The sequence below is a fragment of the Protopterus annectens genome, chromosome 1.part1 (genome assembly GCF_019279795.1).
Source record: "Protopterus annectens isolate FY-2018-M chromosome 1.part1, PAN1.0, whole genome shotgun sequence".
Taxonomy (NCBI): domain Eukaryota; kingdom Metazoa; phylum Chordata; order Ceratodontiformes; family Protopteridae; genus Protopterus; species Protopterus annectens.
Window position 1 is genome coordinate 347299156 of NC_056726.1, and position 21180 is coordinate 347320335.

The 21180-nt window shown below is 37.5% G+C and overlaps 1 protein-coding gene across 1 annotated transcript in view; it reads right to left on the reverse strand.

Moving 5' to 3' along the window:
• The window catches only part of LOC122804958 (cytadherence high molecular weight protein 2-like), a 699628-nt gene that overhangs the window by 630008 nt on the left and 48440 nt on the right, over positions 1 to 21180 (reverse strand). The window contains exon 2 of the mRNA XM_044075199.1: positions 7797 to 7875. Within this exon, the coding sequence (XP_043931134.1) occupies positions 7797 to 7875 (79 nt within the window). The remainder of the gene's footprint in view (positions 1 to 7796; positions 7876 to 21180) is intronic.

A 21180-nucleotide genomic window follows, 5' to 3' on the forward strand; every position in this document is an offset into this window, starting at 1 on the left:
ATTTTTTAAACATATATTTTTATTTATTATTATTTTTATCATGGGCATATTTTATTTGCAGGAATTATGAAATACACATATATACATACATTTTTTGTTACTGTTTAGAGTTTTAAAATGATTCAAAATGATTCATTATTATTTTGGATACATGTTTCAATATATATGTTTTAATATATATGTTTTAAAGTATATGTAGTTGTTTATATACATCAATATGATGGTTTTAAAACGGTCTTTTTGTCTTTAAGAATGAGCTGTTCAATCAATTAATCATTTATTAGATCGACCAATGACAGCAAGCACCTTTTATTTAATTTTATATATAAAGTTGTATTTCATTGTGAATAGCATCTGATGAAGTTGAAACAAAAACGCGGTTTATTCAGTGAAAGCGTTAATGTTTGTATCAGTTATTAAATTCGTTGTCAGTTTCCAGTCATTGTTTGTATGTGCTCGTGTTTCAGTAAATACCTTTAGACTCGTTCCTCCTATTGGTGAGCTCCCAGTGCATTTTTTGGTTATGGTTGTATGGATCCATGATAAGGAGTAGATGAGTTTTAAAAACATTTTTATTATTACCAAAAGCATAACTGAGGATTTATTAGTATTTAGTACTAGTATGCTGGTCTGAATCAGTTCCATAGCAGCAGGAAGTCATTCTGTCGAGTTAAGTAATTTGTGTGATGCAGATGCTCTGGAGATGATGGTGATGATGTCATCAGCATATAAAGTGATGTTAACATTAGGTATGTCCATGGAAGATTGTTAATGAACAGAGAGAATAGAAGTGGGATTAATACTGACTCTTATGGAACTCCAATACTCAGTAAGGGATTAGTGAATGCCCTGTTGAGAAACTAGTTTTGAAACCAGAGATATACTTCATCTGAAAAGTGGCAATGTTTTAGTCTTTGTATTAGGATGCTATGGTCTATGCATTTGAATGCTCTTTTGAGGTCTATGAATATGGCTCTTTCATGCTCTTTTAGATGGTATTCATTAGCAGGAGAGTAGGAGACATTTTGGTCTTTAACTGTAATGATGCCATATTGTGTAATGTAGATCAATAATTGCTTAGATAATATTTTTTGCAGATCTTTGCTATAGGGTCCAGGTTCTATGGATCTGTAGCCCTCGGGTGTTTGGGTGCTGTAGTCTTTGGGAGTGAGATTACTATAGCTCTTTTGAAAAGGTTTGGAATGTATCTAGTATTTAATAAAAATGTTAAAAATATGAGTAAAAGGTGAAGTGAGATAGTTACTCCCTAATTTGAGCAAAAAAGGATGTATGGGGTAAGATCTTGGAGATGAGTTGGAAGGGATTTTATTTACCTCTTCCTTAACTAACTTTTTAGTGATAACTTTAAAGTAAAAGTTGAGATAGTCTAGATACTTAAGAAGTGACAGTATTGTTGAAGGACACTAAGATATGCTGGCCAGCCTAAATCATGTTTCTTATATGTGGACTGTTCCTCATTTAATTAATGACAGGCTTATAAGTGAATACTAGGCTAACTGCCCTGAAGTGCCATTTTAAGCTTAGCTAATAACCCGAAGTCAGATTCAAACCCTGTATATTGTGTCTGTGAGGTGAAAACCTTAACCATTATGTCAAATGCATTGTGACATGATCTGACATGAGCTAGACAGTTGAGAATTCCAAAAATAAGTGTTGCAGAAGAATACACATTTTTCCCCAAATCCATCAAAAGCTTTCCCATACCTGTCAGAAGAAGAAAGATTGGTATTAATCAGATGTTTAGCAGCAGCTGGTTCACTAACAATAGCTGCTGTGTATGATCTGGGATAAATATTTAAAAAACTTATAAAACTGAGGAACTTTATACAATCTATCTGTTTTCCTTTGGCCAGCAGGCTGGTTGTCTGGCATACATACATATATACAAATATTTCAAGTACGAACATTAAAAGCCCTTCTAGTGTGCCAATATACCAAACCGCTTATTTCTATAATAAGTGTCCAGGCTGTTCTTAAAAAGATCTAAACTAGTACTTGCTTTAATGTAATTTGGTAGTCTGTTCCATGCATCAGCTACTTTGTCAGAGAACCAATTAGTACACTTCTCATTCCTATAGAATCTTCTACATAAGTTATCTGATGATTCTCTAGTACTTTTTGATAACCCCAAACATTCCCAGAGGTAGTCTATAAATGCCCTATATACTTGAAAAAGATCTCCTCTTAGATATCTATAAGAGACACTGTACAAGTTCAGATATTTTAGTCTTTCATAATAACTTAAATTTTCACAACCATGGATGCCCATGGTATATTTCCACAATACTCTTTCCAATTTACTCATGCCTGTTTTCTTATAGGGTTTTCATATTGTTATGCCATACTCAAGTTTGGGTCTAATGTAACTAAAACAATGACTTCATTATTTTGGATTTCCTAGACTTTATAAATCTTTTTATGCAACCTATAGTTCAATAACTATCATTAACTAATTGGTTGATATGATTAGAAAAACTCATAGCTGAATCTACCCATATACCCAGGTCCTTAAATGGGTTTACAGTTTCAATCAGTGTGTGATGTATTAAATATTCACATTTCAGTTTATATCTCCCAAATCTCATATGCTTACTTTTTGATGCATTTATCAGCATATTATTCTCCTGTGCCCAAATGGTCAATTTAGTCAAGTTATTTTGCAGACATGCCTCACTGTAACACATGTAATCAGCTTACCCAGTTTCAGGTCATCTGCATATGGACAGTAGAACACCTCAGATGAAAACGTTAGGTATGAAAGATACAATCTAAACAAGTAAGGGCCTAGGACAGAGCCCTGTGAGACACTCTGACTGTAACCAAGGATTTCACCTGTCCAGTTGCTGTATGATATTTGTTTTGTGTATGACCCTGTCAAATGCTAAAGTTAAATCTATATAAATTACATTATAGCACAAGTTTTCATTCATTATTATATTGTTATAGAACATCATGTTACAGGTGGAGATAGATCTGTTTTCAACATATTCATGCTGATATATGGTTTCAAGTCCCAACCTATCCAGTTCTGACAGTAACATATCCAATATTACTTTCTCCATTATTTTTCCACAACATGAAGGTAGACTTATGAGTCTATATAACTCTGGGTTTGTCCTACTCCCCCTTCCGTTGAAAACAGATTTAATAAGTGCATGTCTCCAATCTTGAGGAATCTCCTCATATTTATATGACCTAGTGAATAATAGATGTAATGGTACCATAAGTTCTTGCTGAAGTATTCTCAGATCATTGTTACTAATTCCGTCTCCTCCCTGTGCTTTGTTTGGATCCAGTTTATGCAGTTCTTTTTCAATACAATCTAATTTGAGTCCAGTGTCTGGGGTTGCCTGGATGCCACTAGGACAACTTATTACCCCTTTTCTGGAGCCAAATTGTTTTTTATAAGATTTTATAAATACATCTATAATCTGTTGTACCTGAGAATAAATTTTAGAACCTGTGCACACTTTATCAATTTGTGTGTCTTTACTCCTTCCACATCTTATGTATCTAAAAAAGGCTTCCTATTATGCTCAATATCTTTATATAAATTTTCTTCAAATTTGTCTTGATCTTGTCTCACACTATGCTTGATCTGTTTGTCCAGCTTGTTTATTTCAGTTTTCAAAGTTGTAGTTTGACCTCTCTTCCATTTCTTATATTTTTGTCTCTCATCTTAATCAGATATCTTGTTCTTATGGAAATATATCTCCCTGATGCTGTATGCCTAGATCCTGATGTTAAACATTTTTTGATTTTTTTGTACTCAAACAATTTCTCTTTCAAAACTTTCCATATTCCATCTACAGTTTTTCCACTGAACACCTCACTCCAGTTAGTTTTACATAGTGACCATTTTGCTTCCATATAATCTGCAATTAACCTTCTGTACATTGCTTTAGATTTCAGTTTGGCAGAATTATCTAGCAACAAATTATCCTTTCTAACCCAATGATCACTACACATCAATGGTGGTAAAACTTGACTTGAAGTAACAGTAATTTCTTTAGGAGCACAAACAATATCTGGTACGTTCCGTCCCCTGGTAGGTTTTTTTTTTTTTACAATCTGAAGTAATTGTTGTTCCTGAATGTACGTTGTGAATAATTTCCTTACTAATGTTGTTGAATCAATATTATTCCAGTCTGTTTCTGGTAAATTTATGTCCCCAGCTAATATTATTCTTCCCACCTGTGTTTCATGCAAGAAATGTATGAATTATTCTTGGTCAGCTGCACTTGACTTTGGTGGTCTATACACTCCAACAATTGTTATATGTCCCAGGGTTGTCTTTATTGTCACAGTTACACAGTCTATAGTATTGGTGCTATCACTGAACATGTAATAATCCCATGTCTCATAATTATCTTTAATCCTTATCATAACACCTCCACCTGATTTTTTGTTAGAATGTCTGTTACAGTAAAAACATGTATATCTTGACAGAACAGGTTTCCAGTCATTGTTCTTTAACCATGTTTTACAAACAATAACAACATCAATCTTGTGAGAATGTAATAAATTTTCCAATAAAAAAAATGTATTATTAATGCTCCTAGCATTAACAACCATCAGAGATGCATCAAATGTTGCTATCTGTGGACTGTTAAATTTTCAACCTGGCAAAAATCCTGCCTAGTTTTTGTCAAATATTGCAAAATATCTGCTGCAAAAATTCTCTTCCCTGATCTTGCCAAATGCATGCCATCCTGTCTGAACATGTATGTGCCCAAAACTAGGCTTGGGTGATCTACACATTTTCATTTTTAAAACAGGACATTATTTCCATGTAGGTATTTACCCAAAAAATCTTTTCATTCACAGTAACCTGACTATCCTTTCTATAAGTGATTTGTGAAAAATAAGTCCTAATACCAGTACAAGCTATACTATCTAAGAGAGCTGTCAGTTCCCTATTAACAAGCAGAGAATCCTTGCAGATGACATCATTTGAATAAAAACAGATCCTTACTTCCTTACATTAAGGCGTTCCAAGGCTTGTCTCACATCTTCTGTTTTTGCTCCTGTTAAGCATAACACTATTCGATGCTCATTATCTCCTCTGCAAATATAAGTATCAGTTCCTGTTATAATTGAATCTCCAATTACAAGAATATCTTTGCTGGATAGCTCTGAAGAATCTTCAGCTTCTAATACAGTAATATCTGCTCTATCAATTGTTATGGAGGATATATCTTCATCACTATTAGTCTTATTAATCCCACCGTTTTCATTGTGTATTAAATTCTCATCCAGATGGAATTGTAAATCCACAGCTTGAGCCATGTAGTCAGCATCTGTCTTTCTCTTCTTTTTTCTTACAGTAATGTTCTTCAATCCTTTCATGTTCAATTTTGATTTCTTCCTTTTCGCCTGCCCCTTGCCTCTTTTTTTCTACCTTCTCTGTTGGACAAATGATGCCTTTTTCTGTGGACTGAAGGTTTTCTGATAGAAAAATATCATCATTCCCTGTAACCTGTGTGTTACATAACAAATTGTTGTCCTTTTTACTACATATTATTTTTCCTTTACATTCATTAATCAGTTTCTTTTTCTACCTTGTTATTTGTTGTGAACTTCTTCCTTTCTTTCTTTTTCTGTTTCCTTCTAATCAAATTGGATCCTCAGATTGCTGAATACTTTCATCCAGAATTCCAAAGTTGTCAGGGGCACCGTCTTGTTTCATGGGGGTTGAGTGATTTTTGCACACAATAACTGCATCATTTCCTAAATGTGTTCTATTTGTTCTATGCCTAACATTATTTATTGCATCAGTCCAGTCATTAATATATGAAACAACAGTTCTCCAGGTCATGCTAAATGCACAAGTGCAATCATCATCATTAAGTCTAGATTTACTTCTAACAATGGTAAGCAAATCATCCAACTTTTGACACGAGGAATACGGATCATCAGTGTTATCAGCTGTTACCTTTAAATAGTCACATGCTGTGATAAAAACATATTCCAAAGCTGAAAGAACAGAAGGAACTGAATTCTGGAAAATCCAGTTGTAAGAAAGTATACTACTTCTTCAGGGACAGTGGAATATCATTATGTTCCACCTGAAACAACCAATTCATTAATTTTAGAGAAAGAGAATCCTTTAAAGGGACTGGCAGAAGCCACTATCTTCTCAGAATATGAACCAGAAAACTGAAGAGACAATAAAAAATCTGTATTTCTTTCACAATCAGTTTACGGTTCAAAAACATGAACCTCTTCGGAAAATGAAGAATCCCTTTTTATTTTACCAGAAATTGCTAAACTGGAAGAATCAAGAGCATGAACTAAACCCTGGCCTAAGCCTAATAAATCACTCCTGCCCAAAGTGACTGAGTTAGAAGAAATATGTCGAAGTTTTTGATTTTTTTTAACAGGAATTTCCAAAGAAGCAGACCCAGTTTTGGCAGAAAAAGCCTCCTAAGGATAGGAATAGCATTTTGGCTTGCCAGAAGGCTGTTCACCTGGCCCTTCTCTCAGGTGTTCATATGCCTCTTCTCTCAGGACCAAAAACAGTGGCTCTCCCTTTCCCACCAAGGGCACTTCAGCTCTTACACAGGATGTTTCTAACCCCCAGTCCATGATGTCACACCATAGGGAGCCAAGGAAAAAGATGAATGGTCTGAGGAACCTGAAATGGCCACAACAGATTCATCCATCAGTGGCTGAAGCACTTTCATAGCCTGCTGTGATGGCAAAAGCTGTTTATTATATTTAATTGTCTAGAAAAAGGAAGAATAGAGAAGCTTGTAGGGTGCTCCATCATTAAGCTGAAAAAGATGCTTAATTCCCTGGGAAGTCTGGCATCTGTACTTGGTAAAGCAGGTAAATAGAAAAAAAGCAACTTTTTTCCACAAAAAAAAAAAAAAAAAAAAAATGCTTTAAAAACTTACCACAGCACCTAAAGTAAAACAACACAACTTCAACCAGAGAAAAAGTAGTTTTAAATTGGTTTAAACAACTTTTTTTCACAAAAATAAAAAGTAATGTTTAAAAGTTACTAAAAGTCAGTGTCAGGGAATAAAAATATTTTTTCTTAGCTTAAAATTAATATTTCAAAGAAAAATGGCAGTTTCTGTCATAAACAGTCTATATGGAAGTTTTTTTCCCTAAAGGAAACATATCTACTCAGCAACTGAAAGTGTTAGCCAACCATCAATCATTGAAAGCCTAGAAGAGAACAGCTCTTAGTTATCAGGAAAGCTCTACAAGGCTCGGTGCCCAAGCCCGTCTGCACATGCGGAAGATGTCTTAAATCTTTGGAAGTTGGCCAACTGTTATAGCCTTAGCAGGTTATAACCCAAAAATAGTTAAGGCTACCGCAGTAGTGATCCTAATGATAAAAATTGTATGTTCTTCTACGTCGCATATCTTTTGAGACCATGACTTATATTAAATAATCATCCATTACTGATATGCAGCAGTGTAGTGCAGATCAAAGTATAATACACAACATCTGTAGATGGTCTGACAATCATTGCAAGTTGTGTAAGCTTTGTTATATATGTGTTATAAATTAATCAGTTTTGTAAATAAAACAGGGGTGAATTAGGACTGTTGATATACACTTCAATATCCCAAGTGTCAAGTGCTAATAAGTACAAATAAAGAAACAGATAGTGGCTGGGGAGAAACCAAGAATGGAAGATCTATAAAAGAAAGCTTAGAAAGAAATCTATAAATAGAATTAATACTTGTCAAAAACTCTAAAAATGCTTAAAACATTTTCTATAAATAATAGACAAATAAATTCTTAATTAACCCTTTACCTGCAGTTTCTGAATAATATGCTCAGTCTGCAATGCAATTTTGGGCTGCAGATCACTGGCTTTGCTAGCCTGCTCTCGAGTGACGGTCTGGAGTTAAGGTGAACACAGGTACAGTATATGATCTGAATTAAAAAAAAAACAAAAACTAAAAAAAAAAAGTAAACTTGTATACTTGCGCAAGCAGTTAATACCGAACTCTTCGGGGAATATATACAGGTATACCATGAAAGCCTGACTGTAATAAAGGAAAAACAAAGCTGAATCCATTTATGTTATACATATAAATAGCAGAGTGGCTCCCTATATATAGATCCATCATTCAGGATTTCTATTTACGAGAAACATATGTTCACATACAAAATTAAATGTTAATTCCTTAAATACTATAACTCTCAGCATAAATTTTTTTTTAATTTTATCATATTTTTCTTGCCCTCCCCAACTACCCTGCATAATCATCTGGGTTCTAGTGCCCCTCTTAAGTCTCTGGAACCATTAAGGAGAGAAGCTAGGAGCATCCTGATATGGAATTACCTGATGGTAAGGTACCTTAGTAAAAGTAATTGAGACAGTAGTGAGTGTGCATGTTTGAGAAAGTTCCCCCTTCCCAATAGCTCAAGAAGTAAACTTTTACATCCATTTGTCAGAAACCTTATTATACACTTAATAAGAGACATTCATACATTCCTCCCATTATCAAGCTGGCATATCCCAAGGGCATGCCCACAGTATGAGATCCTTGTAAACTAGAATTAGAGATGTTTATATTAATTGGCACTTAAACCCACTTGGTAATTTAGGTATGAATTTTGTGCTAAATGCAGCAGATATTTTAGGTAAATTATTTGCACTTCTGTCATATGAATACATCTTTTGATGTGTTTTTTTCTCCCTACCTGCTTAATAACCAGGACTACCCTAGATAGGGCAATAGGGCAGTGACCAATTCACACCTCCCTTCTCTGCCTAGATTTTAGTATCTGACGTCACCTAGGCATGTGTATCCTCTGCATAAAGGGGAACACTTTCAATAACCTTAACTTATACTCAGGGTGGAGGCAAGATTTCAATGCTGTTCAGCTTGCCACTCATGAGAGGTTTTTTGCTTAAATAGCCTAACGCATCTCCTGGTAGCTGACTTCATTGGCTGGCTATGAGATGACAACACTGCAAAGAATAGTGGACCACCTCTCCCCAAGAAGGATGAGTGAGCTGGCATCATCCCCTCATGGCTACCCTCCCTCTCTGGTTTCTCAAGGTCCCAGGCAATTATTTAATGCCAGGTCATTTGACTCACAGTATGGGCTTTTCCCACAGCTGGATAAGATAAAAAAAAATATGCTTTCACCAGCTAAAGGCTGCCAATAGTGTACTTGTTTTCTAGGAGGAAGAAGAAGTTATTCTCTCTTTTAGCAAAAAGGTTGCTGAATTAAGAACCAGAAAGAACATTATAAGATGCAGCTGTTGTAATGGCATTTACCTTGTGTATAAGTTGCTAAGTAGACAGATGTAGTCATGACTACAACCCAGCAGGCACAGGCTCAATGAACAGTATAAGTGGTGCTGGCAGTAGGAGGCCATAAGAGAGTAGCCACTGTCAGCTTCTCCATATGGAAGGGAAAGAGAAGGTGTGTGTACCTAAGCACTACATAGCTCTGCAACAGAACTCTAATGGAGACAAGATGATATAGCAGAAACATGATCTCCCTATAGGAGGAGAGCTGCCTGAGAAGATGGCCATCTAAGTAAGTGAGTAGAGTGCCCATGCTGTGTTATTTCTTTACTAATGCATGCACACACCGTGATGGTTGCCACAATGCAAAAATGGGACATTTGACTCGTACATAAAAACTAATCTACCTAGTGCAACTGCCTACTATAACTTAACTAAGATGAGCCAGGACAAAAGAATGAAGAGCTCAATTGGGCAGGTTAGATAATTAGGTTGGGAGGACAAACTAAACTAACTAACGAGATAAATAATGCATGTAGTTTGACACAAGCCAAGCATATTATTAAATTTGCACAGTCCCACGATACAGTAACTCACTCCACAGCATATCTGACAGAAAACATCTCCAGTAGGGGGGATAAAAAAAGTCATAAAGCAGGAGAGGCCAAAAGTACCAGGTATTCATCTGTCAGTTATCTGCCTGCTTACTTGTTACATGCCCTCTGAATGCTTGAATAAATGAAAAAATAAATGACACACTAAATAAGTAAAGGGGAGTATTCTTCATCTAATTTTTCTATTAGAGACACTGAGGTGTCATGTAGACCTTTATCTCTTTCTCCACACAAAAACCACCAATAAATTTGTCAGACACCAAACATTGTCTATTCTGAACAATAAAACCTAAACCCACAGCAGTAAATCAGTATTTTTACAAATTCCTTTTTTTAAGATAGTTGTTCTAATATCATTGCATGCCATAAAGAACAGCATTATTAACAAATGATGTTTATGTTCATCTAGCTAAAAAGCTGTTAGAAAGTGAATGCTTAATTGAAGTACAGGATCAGACCGTTTTAAGTATAAACTATGTAAGTGTATGGCTTCAAAGTAAGCAGATCAAGCAATATGACTCTATACCATCCTTTAAAGATAACTTAAGACAATTATATGGATGCCCTAGATACACTCTGGGACTTACAGGTCTTGCCGTCCTTGAAATGGTTGATAGAGTCTCAGGATAGGTTATTGTCAAGGCATGCATAACTTCTGGTCAAATAGCCTTGTATTTTCTTTGTATTTCCTAAAACCTAGGCCTTCCTGTTGTAATCTCAACTACCAGATTTGTGAAATAATTTATATTATCAGCTTTATCTTAAATGTTTAGATGCGTAATTGATGTAAAAGTATTACAAAGTTATGAAATTACACTGAATTTTAGTTCATATCTCCAAAGTTGGTAGCATTTTTACTTTCAATATTCACATTTTGTTTATAGCAACTCTTACAGCTATAAATATTGTTTGTTTTCCACACAGTACTTACCCACGACAGACTGCACAATACAAATTCAGCATAAAATATCTGCTGCCAGTTAAGTTCTAAAATACATCCAAAACTAAACACATCTCAAGATGAATGAGTTTTTACTTACTAAACTTTTAATTGCAGTGCATTAAACAAGCTTTCACGTCCCACACTGGTAAGTGATTTCTCTGAACGTAATGCATAAGTACTGTTTTCTCAAAACTTAGTACACTGGTACTAATATTTTATAAGTTGCCAAATAAACAGTATACATTTGCAGTGGCAAATAGACAATATTGTCTCAGCCATCTACACAAAGCAGGATTTACTGGCTGGAAAACAAGAAACTACCTTTCAGACCACAGTGCACTGGTATAAAAATAACTTTAGCAAATTTGTATATTCAGAGATGCTTCCAGGACATCTGGCAATACTGAGAATACGGAGAACAGCATCTAAATTTCTAGAGGCTTATGTAGCTGTGAAAGTACCAATAATAAAAGAGAAATAATAATAAAAAGGATACCTTCTATTTCTACTGTTTCCTTTCTGGTCATTTCTATAAAATCAGTCTGCTCCTTTGAAGTAAATTCTGTCATAAGTTCATAGGGGAGTACCTAAAGGAGAGATATCTATACCAAGCGATTGCAGCCCCCCAAACATCTCCAACGCCCAAGTGAGAACTGCTCTCTCCAAAGCAAAAAACACAGCATCCATGGGACCTGATGGTGTCCCCGGCTGTGTGCTCCACGAACTCAACGAGGAATTAAACCCACAGCTAGGACAGCTGTTTAATCATAGTCTTACCTCTGGATACGTACCCAGGGAGTGGCGCACTGCAACTGTGGTCCCACTTCACAAAGGCGGTGCCTCCACCAACCCTGGAAATTACCGGCCCATTAGCTTGACAAGCCTTATCTGCAAAGCCATGGAGAGGATCATAATGGACCTCATAAATAAAGACATAGGGAATTTGCAGACTTTGGATCCATCCCAGTTTGGCTTTGTCAAAGGCAGATCATGCCTTCTAAACTTGGTTGACTTTTTCGAAACAGTCACCAAAGCCATTGATGAGGGAAAGGCAGTCCATACAGCCTACCTCGATCTGGCGAAGGCCTTTGATACAATACCCCACTCGGGTATCATTGAAAAACTCATCAGCTTAAATGTTAACCCATACATCACAAGATGGGTTGCAAACTGGCTGAGTGACAGAACCCACAGGGTCAGAGTTGCTGGCGCCATGTCAGACTCAAAGCCTGTCACAAGTGGTGTACCACAGGGCTCAGTCCTGGGCCCACTCTTGTTTGGCATCTACTTTTCCGAAGTACAAGCAAACACAGGAGGGTTATGGCTGACAAAGTTTGCAGATGACTGCAAACTGGGTGCCATAGTAGAAAACACATCTGACACAGATATCCTTCAGAAGGGTCTCACAGAAACGGATAACTGGTGCCAGAGCCATGGCCTAAAGTTAAATGCCAAAAAATGCATAGTCATACCCTTCGGGAAAAACAAGGTTACCCCTAGCTACCAAATAGGTGGCAATCCACTGAGCACAGAAGAAGTTATCAGGGACCTGGGGACCCAGGTTGATAGTAGTCTGTCATTCGACACCCATGTAGCTAAAGTAGTTAGGAAGACCTTCTACATTGCCCACCTTATCATGAAGGGATTCTCATCTAGATCAAGGGAGGTCATAGTCTCCCTATACTCATCACTCATCAGACCAATGATTGAGTACAATGCCCCATTCGGAATGTATCTGACCCGACACTTGCAGCAGCTGGAGAGGCCACAAAGTTCCTCACCAAAAGGATAAAGGGTCTCAAACATCTGTCCTATGCTGCCCGACTGAAAGAACTCCAGCTCTATTCAGTCGCACCGCTTGCTCAGAGGTGACCTTTGCCTAACATACAAGGCCATGTCAAACCCAGATTTGATGAATATGCTTCACCTCAAAAAATCTAGATCTGTCAGAGCCACAAGGGCGGGAGACTTAAACCTCGACACGGCTATTAATAGGATGTGCTGGAGGGATAGATTCATCACCCAAAGACTCCCTATGCTGTGGAATAAAATCCCAGTATATGTGAGGCAGAGCACCTCGCTGGCCTTGTTCAAGAGAAATCTTGACCAATGGATGGGAGATCGCAGATATACCCCCCCCAGTTACCTCAGTCAACAGAGCCACAGCAAAATAATGGGTATAGTTCCCCATACTAAAGGGGTGGCGTAAGCCACAAAACTATGGGCTAGGCTTGTAAATGCCCTCAGGCAGATAGCCTAGTATGAACCTATGAACCTATGAACCTATGAACCAAATGACAATCAAACCCTCTACCTTGCGTCTGTGAGGTAAACACCTTAACCATTATACCAGCCATAAGCCTATCTGTTTTTTTGTTCACTGTCTTAAGTGGTTTGATTTGAAGACCCTTTTCAGCCATGTCATAAGCCACTTGGCAGAGATTTCATAATCATAACATAAGGTGTTAAGGCTGTTACTCTGCTTGACATGTTGTGGATGTTTGTTCCAGAGATGGGGAGGGGGGCATTAGGATATTAATCTATCATACCAAAGTGTCTTATTTATCTGATGATGAATGTTAAGTTCCTTTAACCTGGTATTTGAGGAACCATTTGTTCTGTTTAGGGATAGGATGTCAAAGAGTTTAGGATCTCTCATATCTCAAAAAGAGAGACACAGATCCTCATGGGGACGTTTATAAGAAACTTGGTACAGAAAGAGGGCTGACACTGTGTCCTGATAATGAAAATTTTTGAGACCACTGATATTTTTAGTCAGAAAAATCTGAGATCTGACATGCTGAGTGATATATTTAGACACATACATGCCAAAGGGAGCATTATATTTGACAATGGATCTCATAAGAAATTTGCCACCTGTACAGCATGGAAAATGTTTTCTTTATCAAAACTAACTATACTACATTTTTACACATTTAATTTGAGAATATTGTTCTTGCCTAATTATTAACAATGTCTCATACACTTTGGAGCAACTATGAGTCAGTGGAAGATCAAAAATCAACTTCAAATTTATAGTCATCTGCAAACTTAGATTGAAGCGTTGTCCTGAAGATCTGAGAAATAGATGTCAAATAGAAAAGGGCCCAGTACTGAGCCCTGTGGCATACCTCTGGTAACTTTTCTGCTTTCACAACTGTCATCTGCAAGTCTAACTACATGGGTTCTGTCAGACAACAGCTAACTATCCATCGCACAACTTAAAAAAAATTATATTCAGATTTACAAGTCTGTCAATAAATTTAAGTGCAACTTAGACCAGTGTCTGGGGAATAGGAAATATACTGAGCCTGGCACCCATGTCCCTTATGGACAGAGGTAGCTTATAAATGCCTGGCTCTCAATGTCCTATTCAGATACAGGACATCATTATTCTTTCAGGAAAACTTGGCTAAGCTTCTTCTGGAAGGTTAGGATCTATGGGTTCTTTAATCAATTGTATAAGATCACAGATAGCTAGATTCTGGTAATGCTGCTTTTCATTTGCTCCTAACCAATAATGTTTCATTTCTCAAGAGAATATATATATTATTATCACATTCCTGCAAACTATTGGACAAGATCCAGTCAGAAGCTTCTTTGCCATTAAAAGAGTGTATTTTTACATGAAAGTGAATTTTAAGTTACTTATAATCATATCAGTGATCTTGTTGTATGTCACGCTACAGGTGTGAACATAGGATGAGTTTAGGCTTGAATCCCTTCTAGACGAATTTCAATGTTTAAGGAACAATAGCTATCATCACCTCATCTAAATGCCTGAAAGGCCTGTTGCAGACAAGCTTTTGCAACACACAAACCAATAATACCGCATTTGTCTGCTATGCATGCAGTGTCACAAAATCCGTCTTTTTTAACTTTGCCTTCCAACTTACAAATATTTAAACATACCTGTGGTCATAGATCTTCTATGCATACACGTATACACATTTTTACAATTCAAGACATTTTAAGTATTTCAAAAAAACAATCTTGTGGTCTGTTGATGAATCTGTTTCTTTGGATCATATGAGTCAGCAAGGAATCTCTGCCAAACATCAGATCATTTGATAGGTACTCATAAGTAGCTGCTGTCTAAATATCATTTGTTTGATTTTGTCCAAGGCTTGGCATGCAAGTCTTGAATTTCCTTATACTTCCTGCTCTGGAATACAAACTGATTGTTATAGAAATCTTCTGCTTTTCTGACATCAGGCCATTTGTTAAGGAATCTTTAGTTCCTTCTGTACCTCTAATCATCTTTTATTCTAATGATATGTGATACTGACCGAATTTTGATTTTAATGACAGTAATTTCAACCTATTGGCTGTAATGGTTACACATGTAGAAGTTCTTTTCCAGGTCTGTCAAAATATTCTTCCAGCCAACTTTACTTATCTGTCTATACCCTATCCTTTCAGAAGTTTAACACTTGTAAGAAATTCTTTTGGGGGTATTTACTACCTGGTTGACTCACCTGATCCCTGCTAATCCATTAGTCCATTTGCTCTACATATGTGCAGACATATTGACTTCTGCTATCATAGGTAATCCTTTCTCCTACTTTCTTCTTTCACACAAGTTTTCCAGCCACATCATTCCTCCAATTTATTGTATCAGTCATATACCCAATTAAGCAGTTCAGCACTCCTCCCTTTAAAGTCACAGCAATTTCCAATAACATCTGTTGAAAACTACATACCATATCAACTCAATTATAGTTCCACCTTATTTTCATCAATGTAAGGGTAGCTGATTGCATGTACCAAATGCATATCTCCCATTATATGCTCCATGCAGCATATCCCCATAAAGTAGAGTTATAGTATTATAGCATTTGGGCTGTCTCTTCCCCCTGTCCAAGATAGGCAAGCTGCCTATCTTCCCTGATCAACTCCTCCAGTGCCCAGGACTCTAACCAAACCTACAACATTTGGTCAAAGGCAGGGCTTTATCCCTCTGCACCATGGAGCATACCATGTTAATGGTATGTAAGTTAAATTAGTAGACTCTCCATCAAATAATGCAAATATTTTGGACTTTTCTAAATTCTCAGATATGGCTGTTAATTTAACAATAATGGAGGATCTGCCAGAATTCAAGAAACAATATTATTTTTTACTGAATATGCACAGTTATACAAGGGGTATGGATTTCAGTAAATTTTGATTTGCAAAACAGACATTTCAAGGATATAAACAGTTAACTAATCATTTGAACATATAGGAAAGCAGACAGCTTCCTCCAGAACATAGGTAATTGTATTCAGAATCATGTTCTCACATCATACCACAGTGATACATCCCATTAAATGATAATTGAATGTGCAGTGAAATTACCTTGTCCAATTAGAATTATTTTGTGCCACTATAATGTGAAGACTGCCCTTACAAAAACAGCATGCCTTAAATTTAATGGAGTTATTCAATTCAATTACATTTATTAACCTAGCAACTGAATATGTATGTATATATATATATATATATATATATATATATATATATATATGTGTGTGTGTGTGTGTGTGTGTGTGTGTGTGGTGTTATTAGGTTCAGATAAGTTAGCGATCTAGAAGGTTTTTAATTATGAATTATTATTATAATATCAGCTCTGCTGTGGAGAAGCAGACTAGTATGAAGGAAGGTAAATTTTATCTAGAAAATAATTGTTATTTTTCCTAGGTGTTCTCAGAACTATATAAGAAACAATATTATAAATCATATTGTAGTGCAGGGGTCTCAAACTCAAAGGAGAATAAGGGCCGCAAATAACACCAAGGACTTTTGGTGGGTCACAAATTCAAGTCATCTTCAATCTATACTTTTTTGTTAATTAAAAAAAACTAAGTTACAAAAATTTTTGGTTTGAAGCAACAGGCCAACACTATTTTATTATATTAGTTTCAAATATTCTAGTAATTTCAACTAAGCTCTGTATCAAATTATTTCTTGTTCATGAAACAGTATTGTCTTTCTTCATTTTGACTGCTTAGCTGACGTTTTGCAGAGGCCAGAATGTCAACATTAGGCTTTATGTCTCATTATGCATCAAGTGTTCATCAGTCAACCTTGAAAGGAAAACTGATTTTTTGAGCTTCATAGAGAATAAAGTTGTTCACAAATGTATGTGCTGCCAAACATCACAAGGATTTGAGCAGCCATAGACAAAAGTTTTGAAAACTTATCTCGACTCATGTACTTATAAAAATCTGGAACGCCAAAATCTATGTACTTCTGTTTCAGAACATTATCGCACTGAAGCTCCAACAACTTCATCTGGAATTCTTCAGAGACATTGTCAACACCTATGGAAAAAGACATAGTAAAGATGGCAAATAGAAGTTCTAGTTCCTTGAAATCCTGAAACCGATGGTCAAATTCTGCTCGTATGTACAAAGACCAAAATGAAACATTACCACATCAATCCCTTCAGCAGTTTGTCCAAGTAACCACAAGCACCAAAATGAAACACTTCCCCTACCACTCCCTTCATCAGTATCTCTATGTATGTACAAGCATTACTAAAATGATGCAAAATAAATTATTCTGCCCAGCGATCACTTCAGCAGTTTGTCCAAGCATGCACAAGCACCAAAATGAAACACTTCTGCTACCAATCCCTGCATCAGTATGTCTAAGTATGCACAAGTGCTAAAATGACACAAAATAAATTAGTTTTCTCAGTGATCATTTCAGCAGTTTGTCCAAGCATACAAAAGCACCAAAATGAAACATTTCTCCAAGCAATGTCTTCAGTAGTATGTTCAAGTATGCAAAAGCACCAAAATGAATCATTTCCCCACTAATCCCTTCAGCAGTTTGTCCAAGTAAGCACAAGCACCAAAATGAAACAGTTCCCCTACAGATCCCTACATCAGTATGTCTCAGTATGCACAAGCACTACTAAAATGACATAAAATAAATTATTTTGCCCAGTGATCCCTTCAGCAGTTTGTCCAAGTAAGCACAAGCACCAAAATGAAACACTTCCTCTACCAATCCTGTCATCAGTATGTCTAAGTATGCAGAAGTGCTAAAATGAAACATTTCCCCATTGATCCCTTCAGCAGTATGTTCAGAAATGCACAAGCACCAGAAAACCACACATTTAATGAGAAACAGATCGAAAATGTAAGCTGAAAATCCGGACAGAGAAGAGGTATGCTTGTAGCAATGCTGCCCTTTCACCAGCACACCAAACGTGGATCTGTCTCAATACTATGTATGTACGGTTTCACTTTACAATCCCAAAATATTGAAATATCGAAATTCAGTATTTCGAGACTGTAAAACCGAAAACTAAAAAACCCGAAACAGCGAAATTCAAATTCCCAACTACCCACATACAAACTCCACACACAAACAAGCACACATACACTTTCCTACCTACACTATAAACCCAACAAAACACACATAAACACAAAAAAACAAACACATGCACTGACCCTACATATAAGAAGGGGGGCAAGCCCCCCTGCACCCCCCATACCCCCACTACTTATATATATATACTAACTCCGAGGTCGCACTAAAAACACAAACACAAAATCTACCACTACACATTCTACATTCCCCTTGCACAGACACACATCACATATGTACAAATACCACCACTCGCAACATTTACACACTCACAATCTTACCTACCTACCCTAACCCACATCCAAAACTCCAAACACACTCACACACACTAACATCCCTACCCAAAACCCCCTAGTAAAAAACAAAAAGTTATGTACTCACCATAACGTTCCATGTTTGTAGTCCATCTCGCCCTTCATTCTTACATATGGGTTTGAAGCCAATCCTCGGCTCCAAATCGGCCTATTAGAAAGCTGAAAGTCTCTTAGTTGGCTCATGGCTAGGTAGGTATCCCATAGTGTATTAGTACAATCTCCAGATCTTGTTTGCTGCTAAACTATAGAAAGACAGAACTAATGTTATCCAGAAAGAAAAACAAAAATGAAAGGTCTCCACCATACCAAGGTAAGACTATCCTGTCTCCAGATCCTTCCAGAATGGGGGTACATGGGTGGGTTCATAAGAATGAAGGGCGAGATGGACTACAAACATGGAACGTTATGGTGAGTACATAACTTCTTTATGTTCTGTATTCCTATCTCACCTTCATTCTTACATATGGGACAGCGTCCCTAGCACCTTATTCTTGGGTGGCTCACGAGAAAATACTCCTGAGTACCGTGGAACCAAAGGAGGCTCTACCGCTTAAGGTCAGATCCAATTTGTAATGAGTAATAAAGGTATGAGGGGTAGCCCAAGTTGCTGCTGCACAGATACTGTCAATTGGGACTCTGGCTTGGAAGGCAGCAGATGTAGACTGGGATCGTGTAGAATGAGCCTTAATCTTGAATGGTAGAGTTCTTCCATTGGAGGAGTAAATGAAGGAAATACAGCTCAAAATCCAATTTGATAGGGTCACTTTAGAGACTGGCAGACCTATTCTAGATTCAGAAAAGGAAATTAACAATTGGTCTGACTTTCTCAGTTCCTTAGTCCTGTGAAGGTAGAACCGTAACTGCCTGTGAACATCTAGCTGATGAAATTTGTATTCTACAGTGTTAGAATGATTAGGGAAAAACACAGGTAATTCTATGGTTTGGTTCAAATTAGTGTGAGAGCAAACTTTAGGGATAAAGGAAGGATTTGTACGAAGGGAAACTCTGTCTTTGTGGAAAATCAAATAAGGAGGGTTAATAGACAGTGCTTGTAACTCTGATACTCGTCTAGCTGATGTGATGGCTACTAGAAACAAGGTTTTCCAAGACAGAAACTTCAATAGGCACGGATGTGCAAGTTCAAAGGTCGGTGAAGTTAGTTTGGACAGAACAAAGTTTAGATCCCAGGGAGATACTGGTTTCAGAAAGGGAGGTCTCAGCAAAGTAGCACCTTTAAGGAAGGCTTTACACAGTCTGTGGGACATCAGGTTAGATTCATGTTGTCCCAAATGAAAATTAGATATCGCTGTCAATTGGACCCTAATTGTGGCTGCGGCAGATCCTTGATGGAAAAGTTCAGACAAAAATTCTAAAACCATAGGGATGGATGCAGTGTAAGGATCTACATTCCTTTCTTTAGCCCAGATAGAAAACCTTCTCCATTTGCTAGTGTCTAGCTTTCTAGTGGAAGGTTTATGCGAAGACGTAAGGATGTGGGTCACAGCAGGTGAAAAATCATGAAGCCTGACTAGGGATGGAAATGGAGCAGCCATGCTGTCAAATTGAGGGTGTGGAGGCAGGGGTGAAGGGAGCCTGACGTGTGTGTCAAGAGGTCTGGCACTGGGTCCAGAGTCCATGGATCATCTAGTAGATGAGGCCCGAGAAAGGGGAACCACATCTGACTAGGCCAGTAAGGAGTGATAAGAATCATTTTGCTTCCCAATAACTTTGCTTTCTGAATCACTTTGGATATGAAAGGAAAGGGAGAGAAAGCATAAAGGAGTCTCAGGGGCCAATCGTGAACAAGTGCATCTCTCTGTGACTCCCCCGGAGGGGGGATTAGGGAGAAGTAGCTGCTGCATTTGGAGTTGATCAGACTGGCGAAGAGATTGCAGCAAGGCTGTCCCCATTTGCGGAACATCTGTTCCGCTATTTCCTGATTCAGAGACCACTCGTGAGGCATCAAGATTGCCCTGCTGAGCTTGTTGGCAATCACATTGGTTGTCCCCAGGATATGTGTTGCCACTAGAAAGCATTGGGAAGAAATTGCCCACTTCCATACATGAAGGGCCTCTCGACAAATGGGGTAAGATCTGGTTCCTTCTTGCTTGTTGAGATACCATACCACTGACATGTTGTCTGAACTGGATTGCTGTCACCCCTAGAGGAAGAAAGTCGTGAAGTGCTTGCAATGCTAGAAGCACTGCTCTCATCTCTAGGACATTGATATGCAGGTAAGCCTTGTGATCTTGCCATGTGCCTTGGACAGACCCGCCTAGATAATGCCCCCCCACCCTATCTGTGAGGCATCAGTGGTCACAGTAGCAACGGGTTGGTGAGGAAGGAATGGAGTGCCTGTTGTCAGCTGGTCAGGGTGAATCCACCAACGAAGTTCCTTTTTGCAAGACTCTGTTATGATGATATGGTGAGATAGAGGCAGTTGTTGGAAAGACCACTGGGAAGATAGAAGCCGTTGGAGAATTCGCATATGTAATCTGGCTAGAGGGACTAATGTTATGGTGGAGGCCATGGTCCCTAAGAGTTTCAGCACTGTCTTTGCTTTGACTTTCTGTAGAGGAAGTAAACTGAGAATTTGTTGTCTGAGGTTTTGAATTCTTTCTGCAGGTAGACGAGCTAACATGGCGACTGTGTCTATTTCTGCTCCTATAAAAATCACAAATTGACAGGGTGATAAGGC